Source organism: Candida tropicalis, assembly GCF_000006335.3.
Source record: "Candida tropicalis MYA-3404 genomic scaffold supercont3.3, whole genome shotgun sequence".
Lineage (NCBI taxonomy): Eukaryota > Fungi > Ascomycota > Pichiomycetes > Serinales > Debaryomycetaceae > Candida > Candida tropicalis.
In genome coordinates this window covers 1,496,280-1,507,432 of record NW_003020055.1, presented here as the reverse complement: position 1 = coordinate 1,507,432, position 11,153 = coordinate 1,496,280, and the positions used below count along the sequence as shown (strand labels likewise).

Here is an 11,153-nt window from a genome sequence, read left to right as displayed (position 1 = left end):
GTAGAGAAGAAGAAAATTCTTCTTTTCATCATCATCATCATTACATAAAAATAGGTAAAACAAAACAAAGCAAGATTACGAATCTTTAGAATTGTTTGTGTATATTAGATTTTTTTGCTCAACTGATTACACAATATGTCTTTCTCTTTGTTTTTTTTTTTATTTTTTTTTGCACCTTGCGATGAGAACAGAAAAAAAAAACCCTCTATGAAAAGAGTACACGACCCTCGTCGTTTCCTCGGAGTGATAGGAGAAATCCTTTCCTATCCACCAATACCGGTGAAGAGAATGATTTTTTGTTCTTTAACTATATTTGAACCAGATTATTTAAACAATAACATAATAGAGATAGGATTTCACTAGTTTGTAATCAATGATTGCTGCCCATTGGTTGTCTATTGACTAAGTTGTTGCCCTTAGCTAATTTTAGACTCATGTACTCCTAATTATAGATAATTTTTATTGTGACATAAATTACTGACGACTTCCAGCTATTGTGAGCCATCCCTTCATTTTCTTTGTCTATTTTATTGCAATTGTTATTGAATTTGCTCTTGCAATAGTGTGGTTTTGTGATTTCTTTTTGTTTGTGTGTGTGTGGAAATGTTTTGATTTTGGTTAATTTTAGAAAAATCAACCACAGAAATTAATTCAACAAAAAAAAAATTGGATAAGCTGTAATGAGAAGTAAAATGGGAAACGATGATAAAGAAACAGACAGAATAGTGAGGAATCAGACAATGAATAAGAAATTTGCTTTAAGAAAATTCCATTTATTCAATCATTTGTTCATTTATTCATAACCCATTGTACTGATTTTGTCTTTTATTGGAAAACAAATGAAATATTCAGATTGGATAAATAATATTTTTATGCAGTTAATATTTACACCGTTAATCATTCGTCATCCTCAATAATATAAGACATATACACACCATTATTAAAATCTATTACAATATCAGCTTACTTTCAAGGGTAGCTCAAGGTCAAAAAAAATAAACGCCTATCCTCTACTTTTTTTGTTTGTTCGCTTTTTTTCATATTTATATATTAGATTTTGTAACCACTATGGCGATACAAATTATTGCATAGAATTAGAGCAATTACTTATCAAAAAGTGTGAATTTTTTTACCATGTTGGTAAACTTTGAATATCACAAAATTCCATTTTATTAGAATTTTATACTTTATTTAAAATAAAAAAAAAAAACCTAACCATTTGCCTATTGTTTCTTTAGTAGTTTCTTGTTTTTATTTTCTCTTTTTATGTTCACACTCAACAGCTCTTGGGCAATTTCTCCCACACAGCTTTCTTTAAAGTTTACCTGCAATTCCAAGAACAAGTTTCTTTGTGTGGCAATCACGCGTATTCACTTCCCATTGCTCTGGCTCTAACTCTTGTAATCCGTCTCTTTGAGTTTACGTAAATTCACATCTTTCCCCAAGAATCTATACAGATTCATCCTTGAGGACTCACAATTTATTCGTCGTCAATCTACAGTTGACGTTTTATTATCCATGCACATTTAAATACCTTATGACATCATGTACCTTTCCAAAATATAGATCACTTTATCGAAAGAATGTTTTTTGCTTCTTCTTTTAGTCACTTGCCGATCTTTCGGTCTTGACAACTCTATTTGTTTCAATGATCCGTGATTATCCTCTTCCGTCTTATTGAAAAAGTTCCTTCCTTTTCTTGTTCGTGCACCAACCAAATGTTCCCTGACAACGCGAAATTTAGTAAGAAAAAAAAAAAGAGATATGATGATGATGATGATGATGATGACGAAATATTTGGCGTACTATAAAAAAGTTACCATGTTTAAATATGACATTACCATTAACTACAAAGAACTTTTTATTAACATTTAAGGAATTCTTGATTGTTTGGTTAAATCAAATTTTATTCTATAATAACGTCTATGATCCTCTAATATATGATAAATTCACAGCATTTGATCTAATCATCTATAAAAATAGGCATCCTAATTTAGATCAATACATCGATCAATTGTTTCTTAATATAATTAATGAATTAATCATCAACAGAAAGAAATCCAAAAATTCAGATGATTTCAATGGATTGTATAATATAAACTGTTTGATTTATAATGTTGAGACCAATACGATAATTAGTAAATATACTTTAAATTTCCATAAATTTATCATTAATTTACAAGATACAATATTTGATTTATCTATAAATTCAATAGATAATTCATCTAAATTAAAAATCGATAGTTTAACTTGGAATGAAATAAATACTCAATTCAATACGGTTTTATTTCATCAAATTCAACTGTTGAAGAAAATACAACCTCATAGGACAAATCCTGATAAATATTTCTTTAAAATAACAGTCGATGTGGACAAACTGTTATACATAAACAACTACGGGTCAAGTTGGGTAAGACTATATAATGGTGGTGATACTTTCAAAGCTACATTTACATCAATAGGTCAAGTTGATTTGGATATTTTAAATTTCAACTGTTTTACTGAATCATATAATTAGGTAATTATTTCCGCATATCACGTGATAACGGATATACAATTTATGATGCGGATATTAATGTTCATTTTATTCCGCTTTTCTTTTAATTAAACTTTGCTTAATAATTCCGTCGCCCGAAAAAAAAAAAAATCCTCAAAAAAAAATTATCACCGTTAACACCGATCATTATAAAAGTCAAAAACAAATTCCCTCAACGGATTTTGAAAATAAATACTTGATTCTGGTTTTAACCCTTTAAGAGATATGACTGAATCTGAAGTGGTTTCAAAACCTAAACAAAAACGTAATAGGTTGAGTTTGAATTGTTTGAATTGCAAACGAAGAAAAATCAAATGTGATAGAGAACTGCCTTGTAAACAATGTATTAAATCAAAGCTTGATTGTGAATATCAACAACCTGGTATTACTAAACATGATGATAAAGATTCTATTGATTTTAGTGGACACGAATCAAGAATACAACAATTGGGTATTCCAGCCAAATATAACTTACCTGAATATCAATCGGAATTGCAAGAATTGAAACATCGTATTAGGGAATTAGAAGCAAGTGAACCATCCAGGAAACGACAAAAACTTGCTTTACCATCAACATCAATTTCAGAAGTAAAGTCCTATAAATATAATCCCGAAAAGAATCCAACTTTCGTAGGAATCAATCCTTATTCTGATGTAAATGAACGAATTAATTTCTACAGCGGATATAATTCAATCTTCATAACTGCTGTTTCAAGACGGTATAATTCGGGTCCATTTTCTTGGCTTTCCTTCTTGAAGAAAGACCCTGCTTTATTTCATGCCTGGAAATATCTTAAAGCACAAAGAGCTGAACATATAGGTCATTTAAAGAAAGTTGCCCGTGATGATAATGAACCTCAATGTGCTTTGGAATCATCTGATCTTCCAAAACCTATTCATTTAGACCCCCATGATAAAGCTCTCCATGATGAGGATGAAGATAAATCAAATTTGAAGGAAAAAAGTTTAGACAATAGTCTTGATAAAACATTCCATGCTATGGTAATGGATAGAGATGGATTCACTGATTATAGAATGTATGGAAAAACCAAAAAGAAAAGATCCAAATCACAAAAGAAGAAATCAGAAAAGGATAAAATGAATGATGAAAAATCGTTGTCGCATATTGTTTCAATGAACAAACATGGTATTTCTTTAGGATTAACTGTTTATGAAGGAACTATCGATAAAGAGTTACAATTGATTGAAAGACTATCAATGGTTTTACCTAAACAACGAGTAATCTGGACTTTGATCAATAAATTCTTTGCCTTATTATATCCATTCATGCCAATCATAGATGAAACTGAGTTCAAGACAGAAATAACTCGAATTCTAGGTCCTGAAGAATATAATGAAACTGCTGTTGAAGTTTCAGTTGAAAAACGTTTAGATTTTGCTTATTTGGGTATAATGCTAGTCATTTTACGTTTGACTTATTTATCATTATTTCTGAATAGAAATTGTCAGAATGAAAAGAATCTCCATACGACAGACCCATCAAAAGAAGCACAAGAGTTGAAATATTTATTATCTAATCCTATTAATATCACGTTAGTCAACATGGCCCAAGAATGTCTCGAACAATTTGACTTAATGAGAAGAACCAACTTTGCTGTTTTGCAATGTGCATTTATGCTTAAATTATATCGTATGTTTGCGCCTGAAGATGGTGATGGTGCTGATGCAGGGGATTCTCAAACTTACAATGCCATGTTAATTCAAATGGCATATTCTATGGGTATAAATCGTGAGCCTGTTAGAAATTCATATGATGATCACCAGGATGATTTGAAAACAAACAACATTCAACGTAAAATTTGGAACTTCTTGGTTATTTCCGATATTGCTCAAGCTTATCAATATGGCAACCCGTTGAATATTGAAAAGAAATATTATGACACATCTTTACCATTTCACATACCAGGCAATGAAAACATTAAAGATGTGGAATTGGAGAAGCATGTTATTGGTATTTTCTCATATTTTGAAATATGCTATGATAAGCTTTATGAAATATTAGATTCTACCTTGAACATAAAAAAACAAATTAAATTATCCGAATTGGCATCCCAGATTACTAGTTTTGAGGTTTACTTGCATGCAAATTTTGGAACTTTGAAAGAATTCTTGGTACCTTTTGATGAAAAAGTTTATGGTTATTCATTTATTAAAGTCATGAAATGCAGAACTTACATTAACATGAAATTGTTTCTTAATACTTTGTTTTATCATTTATTTCTACATTATGAAAAGCAACAAAATACTGAGTTTGCATATTTTTATTTGAAGAAAATCTTAGCTTGTCAAATTGGTGAATTTCTCCCAAGTGTATTCCATTTAATTGCTGATAATGGTACAAATTTTGGAAAGGCTGGTGATCTCATGCTTAATCCAACAATTGTAGCTATGATTGATAGAATGACTGATGTAAATTTTGCTATTTTGGTCAGATTGAATGCAACTATTTATCAAATGAAACAAGATAAAATGAATCATAACAAGAAATTATTATCTGACCAGATTTATCGTAATAAATTTGCAAAACTTACTCAAGCTGCATTGAGGTTGAAGAAAACTTGTGATTATTTTGTTGTTGCCATGTCTAAGTTAAGTCAAAGATACTATTATGCTTGGAGAGTTACAAAAGCACATACTTTCGTCTTGAAAAATATATCCGATGATGAGTTTTATGCTACTCAATCACCAGCGACTTTATTCCTTGAATTGAGTGATGAGCAACTATCAGAATTGACAAGTTTGGTTCGTACAAATATTGATAAGAATTGTCCAATAATGAAAAACCAAAATAATACTACTATCTGTATAGAGAAAGAAATTCATGAAGATGAAAAAGAAGTTGAATGTGTTTCAAATAAATCGTCAGAATCAGCACCCAATCCGGTGTCATTACCTTCCCCTGTGGTACCACAGGCATCTTCAATTCCTACCCCAGATATAATGAAAGTATCATCAGTGGTTGATAATTCCAATCAACTTGGACAGCAGTTTGTTGAAGATGAATTTGATTGGGAGATTGATTTTAATATGATGAATAGTACTGAAATTGATAATTTATGGTTACAAATGGCACAGATGAAAAATGACATTTCCCCAACTAATTCAATGTATGGTAATAATCAATCTAATTCATCAACCACGCCTGCTAATTACACATATAAATTTAATCAGAAGATAGTTAATTCTACAGAAGTTCAGCCAGCTACGCCCTCAAATGTAACTAGTAATAATCCAGAAACCATTAACAATGGTGGTATTGCTAATTATCAAGATAAAGATGATGCTACTAGATTATTACGTGAACTTGAAATATTTGATACTTTACCCTTTGAAAGATTTTTCGGAAGTACGGGATTGTAATTGTATATTATTTAGTTAATATTTATTTATTACACAATTTAGGAGAACAATAAAATTGAACTTGTAGATGAAATTATTAGCTGATTTGATTAAAGATACAAATTATGATCTGATTGGTCGATTGTTTGTTCATCTAGGGAGTTGATGCCTCTTTCCAGTGATACTCCGATCTCTTTCTGTATTTATTCCATTTTGATGATTATTACGAACAATGAATTTCCAATTATTTTTTAAAGATGATTTACAACTGGATTGAATTTCTTGACTAAGCTTTTAGATCACGTTTATAATGGTAAAACTAAATCTAAAAAGATCAATCTGATATTGTTCGGTTTTATCTCGGTCTTATGGACCAGAACAATACCAAAACCAAACCAAAAAAAAAGAACATCATTATCATCATTATCATCATCGTCATCATCGTCATCATCGTCATCATCATGGATGAATGATGGATCGATTCGACAATGTATTAAATAGAATATTAGAAATTCGGGACTCGGTCATTACTGTTTGAGATTAGTTTCTTACTATATTGAAGGATATAGTTGTTGTATTGGAAATATCATAGAATAGGAATTTCATTGTTATTATTGGATAGTTTAATGCACGTTATATAATATTAAATGACCATGTACGAACTAATTCTTAAATGAATGTATATAGTTATGGATATAATGATCATTGCCGATGAAATATCCCACTATTTAAACAAGGGTTAATTTCCTTTCAATAGAAATAAAAAGAGAAGAACTTACTCATTGACTAAAGACAAACACAAGATGAAATTGCTTTACACATTCTTAATCCCAGCTGTTTTAGGTGGTTCCTTACAATTTGATTTAAAACGTTCTGCCAATTTTTTACAGAAAAGATCTGGTGCTAATCTTGAATTATCTCCAAAATATTCCGAAAATGAAAGTGAATTTGTTGTTGAATTAGGATTTGGATCTGAAAAACAAAAATTTGAACTTGTTGTTGATACAGGATCATCTGATTTATGGATTCCAAGTTCTAATGCCACATGTAATGCTAAATCTTCAGATGATGATGTCGAAAGTTGTTCATCATCAGGATTTGATTGGGAAAATTCAAAAACTTTTAAAAAATCATCTGAAATTTTCTCAACTGAATATGGTGATAATGATACTGTTGAAGGATTTTTTGGTAATGATACTGTTTGGGTTGGTGATGTTGAAATTAAAGATATTATGTTTGCAGTTGCTGATGAAGCTGATACTAATCCCGTTTTAGGTATTGGTTTACCAAAGTTGGAACTGGGTTATCAAAATTCAAGTGAACCTACTTATCCAAATTTTCCACAAAAATTAAAAACAGATGGAATCATTGATAGAATCCTTTACTCTATTATGCTTGGTAATAGTTCTTCAGAAAGTTCATTATTATTCGGTGCTATTGATCATGCTAAATATAATGATGACTTGGTCACTTTTTCTGTTTTAACTTCTAATGATGGGGAGTCTGATCGTATGGCTATTAATTTAGATTCAATTGAAGTGAAAGATGAAAAAGAACTGACCTATTTTGGTGAGATGACAAGTGCTGTTTTAGATACTGGAAGTTCTCTCTCTGTATTTAGTGCAGACATATTAAAACAAATCGCTGAAAGTTTAGGTGGTAAAGTTGAAGATGATACTTATTACGTCAATGGAGATTCAGCTGAAAAGAGTAAATTACGTTTTAAATTTAAGGATTTAGAATTTGAAACCGATATTCAATTGAAAGATGGGGGTAGTAGTGATAAAAGGGAATTAAAATACGATGTCTTACCTGATAATTTAGGTATTGATGTTATTATTGGTCAAGATGTCTTAACTCAAGCTTATGCTGTTTTCGATTTGGAAAGTAATGAAATTAGTCTTGCTAAACAAAGTGGATCTTCTGACACTGATATTGAAACTGTTGGTTCAGATGGTGATTTTAGTAAATCATCTACTGCTAAAACTGACGACAGCAAAAAGAGTGGTGCTGGTCCATTAAATAAAGTTTCAATCTCCATGTTGATTTTCAGTTTATTATTCACTGTTAGATTTGGATTTTAGTCTTCGCTTGTTTTATTTTTACTAAATATATATTCTTTCTTCTAAATTGATTATTCCCGGGTTCTCAATTGCTAGAAATTTAGAAATGGGCATTTTAGTACCAATCAAAGCCAATTTCGTATATAATTTTACCAGCCTCCCCGCCCCTTTTCTCACCCAATTCGTCAGAACTAATTCCATGAATTTAAAGCAGGTGGCTAAAGATGATATCAAATGACTAATAGAAGAAAATGATGGGGGGCTTATTTGAGTCGACGATATCTGCAGATCAATTTTTCAAAGTATGATCTGTTGAAGTTCTTAGTATTCCCTGTTCATTTTTTGTAAACGGTTTCTTGTTTTCTATTGGTACTACTAAATATGAATCCAACAGTAGATTACTGTTCTAAAAATAATGGAATATTGAGAAATTTATTGATGGTAAAAACCTGATACAGTAAGTCTAATATACTTAAATTTGATCTGGAAACAAACTATTATTTGTATGGTTCAAATTCATTGATAACTTGCTCATATTTGGCTCTTTATTACTGGTTGATGGTATATTTTCTGCAAAATATTAGCGGTAATAATATCAATGATACACACAAATTTTATTATCCAGTATTCTGTTTTACCTGGTGACTGTGTAACATGGTCTTTCTTCACAATTAATAGGTTGGTTTAAGCTTTGATGTTGTGGACAACTAATGGTAATTATGACTGTAATCAACAGTACCGTGTCTGTTACCGAAGTTTAATATTTTAATTCACATTAAAATTGTAAAAGCATTATTGAAGTGTTGTGAAAATTGGTTTTAGCACGAAACGCAGCCAATTTCTGTTCTTATCAGATTCATAAAGAACTACGGAGCCTACAAGTGATAGAATTTAGAAAGCAATAAATATAAACATTTATTTTCCAAAGACAAAAGTATAGATAAGATGACATTATAAAGGGGAGAAGCACAGCGATTTGGTCAATTATACGTTTAAAGTAACAAATTTCTTTGTCGGTCTATTCCATATTCAAAGCGAATTCACTAATAATTCAAGCAAGATCGCAAATCTTCGTATTGTATATTGAGAAAAATTTTATCCCGAATAGGTTACCTTGCAATCCCAACAATTTACTGAGTATGTAAGAAGTTGACTTAGGAGGACGTGTATTAGTTCGTAAACTTTAATCTTTATCATTCCTATCACCCCCGAACTATTAAAAATTTCTCAAGAAAACTCACATTAGTATTATTTTTTAGATGCAACCTTATTTATAATAATCTACATAATCTACATAATTGTTTTTGCCAACTAGTAAATAGTTTTAGATCATGCATGTGCGTTTACGCTTCCATTGGAAAAAGGTATTTCGGCTTTAACTTGGCTTTTAAGAGAAACAAATCTTTTCAACTGTTTTGGAAAACAAAAAAAAAAGATGAAAAAGTATGTTGAATGATAACACGAATGGGGAATCATATTTCATTCACAAACTCCCCACCCATTAGATCCTGTGTTATTTCTCAATTTAGCCTGTCTTAAAAGTGCAAGAAATCATAAGGTCAAACTAACGTAATTATGGATGTATTGTATAAACTTTAACCATCCAATAGCTTTATGTATGATTTATTTTCAAGATGAATCTAATCGTTCATTCTTTCTCCATGAAATATCAGAATATTTATTGAGGTGAGTTTCCCAAATTTATATCTCATATTAGTTTTGGGAGATATTAGCTTGTCATTCTGTCCAACATGAAATTACAATACTTGCTTCTTATTACTCATGTTTTTGGCGGTTTATTACAATTAGATTTAAATTACAAATCTAACAACTTAAAAAAGAGGGATGATGGAAAGGTTGAGTTAATACCAAACTATGAACCTGATCAAGGAGAATACTTTGTTGAACTAGAGTTTGGTTCCAATAAAGAAAATTTCACAGTCATAATAGATACCGGTTCAGCAGACTTGTGGATTCCAAGTGTGAATGCTAATTGCAGTGTTGATTATCCTTCAGACGTATCAATTTGTCCTATAAATGGGTACAATTGGAAAAACTCTGTGACATTCAACCTCACTTCAGAAGATTTTAATATCCATTATGATGATGGTACAGTAGCTAGTGGATTCTTTGCTCAGGATACAGTATGGGTTGGTAACATTGAAGTGAAAAATACAATTTTTGGAATTGCCAATAAAACAGATTCTTCAGCTACATTGGGAATTGGATTACCAGTACTTGAAGCTGGTCATAAGGAATCTAATAAAACTACATATCCAAACTTTCCACAAAAATTAAAATTAGATGGAATCACTAATAGAGTACTTTACTCAATTATGCTTAACCAGGATCATTTGAAAAGTTCATTATTATTTGGTGCTGTGGACCATGCGAAGTATTTGGGCGAATTGGTAACTTTACCTGTGGTGACAAATTCTGATTTGCAAAGCTCAATGGTAGTGCAATTAGATTCAATTGAACTTGGGACTAAGGAATCTAACATCACCCTTGTTTCTGAGAATTCAAATGTTCAATTTGATACTGGTAGTACATATAGTTCATTTAAACCAAGTTTCTTGAAGAATTTGACTCAGCAATTGGGAGGAGAAGAGATGGACAATGTTTATTTTGTCAATGAAACTGCATTCAATGAAACTGAATTATACTTCTCTTTCCAAAATAAAACATTTGCTGTTCCAATTATGGCTCAACTTACAGGTCCTAATCAGAATACATTATTATACAATAACTTACCAGAAAATTCAGACCTCGATATAATTCTTGGCCAAGATTTCATGACCCAAATCTATGCTGTTTTTGATTTGGATGGTTTGGAAGTTAGCATTGCCCCACAAAGTGGTTCTTCTAAGTCTAATGTCCAAGTTGTTGGAGCTGATGGTAACTTCACTAAGCAATCTGGAGATGCTTCTGAAACAAGTGGAGATGCTTCTGAAACAAGTGGAGATAGTTCAGAAAAAAGTGGTGCCAGTTCCATCAAGAACGTCTCCATTTACTTGTTAGTCGTAAGTGTATTGTTTGGGTTATTCTAGTTAAGTTTATACGAATACATAGTTCAAGTTTTCACTGTGGAGTTCTTCATTGAAACCAAAAGTGACCAGTAGCCCTAATTCATGCGACTCAATATAAAAGAATCGTGTCCCGATCAAATATTTAAATTTCTTCGCACTATAAAA

At 31.0% G+C, this 11,153-nt stretch overlaps 4 protein-coding genes across 4 annotated transcripts; all 4 read left to right on the top strand. All coding sequences in view use genetic code 12, as the record gives it.

Annotated features, from left to right (window-relative positions):
- Positions 1–1,831: 1,831 nt before the first annotated feature.
- On the top strand, positions 1,832–2,518 carry CTRG_02713 (uncharacterized protein; the record flags this gene model as incomplete). Its single annotated transcript, XM_002548370.1, has 1 exon — positions 1,832–2,518. One exon carries the CDS (start codon positions 1,832–1,834, stop codon positions 2,516–2,518), a length of 687 nt encoding a protein of 228 aa, XP_002548416.1.
- A 243-nt stretch (positions 2,519–2,761) lies between these two features.
- CTRG_02712 (uncharacterized protein) lies at positions 2,762–5,917 on the top strand (the record flags this gene model as incomplete). The annotated part of the gene is made up of 1 exon (XM_002548369.1): positions 2,762–5,917. One exon carries the CDS (start codon positions 2,762–2,764, stop codon positions 5,915–5,917), a length of 3,156 nt encoding a protein of 1,051 aa, XP_002548415.1.
- Positions 5,918–6,699: 782 nt separating this feature from the next.
- Positions 6,700–7,980, top strand: CTRG_02711 (uncharacterized protein; the record flags this gene model as incomplete). Its single annotated transcript, XM_002548368.1, has 1 exon — positions 6,700–7,980. The coding sequence occupies one exon, from the start codon at positions 6,700–6,702 to the stop codon at positions 7,978–7,980; it is 1,281 nt and encodes a 426-aa protein (XP_002548414.1).
- Positions 7,981–9,710: 1,730 nt separating this feature from the next.
- CTRG_02710 (pepsin-like aspartic protease) lies at positions 9,711–11,009 on the top strand (the record flags this gene model as incomplete). The annotated part of the gene is made up of 1 exon (XM_002548367.1): positions 9,711–11,009. The coding sequence occupies one exon, from the start codon at positions 9,711–9,713 to the stop codon at positions 11,007–11,009; it is 1,299 nt and encodes a 432-aa protein (XP_002548413.1).
- Between the last annotated feature and the right edge of the window lie 144 nt (positions 11,010–11,153).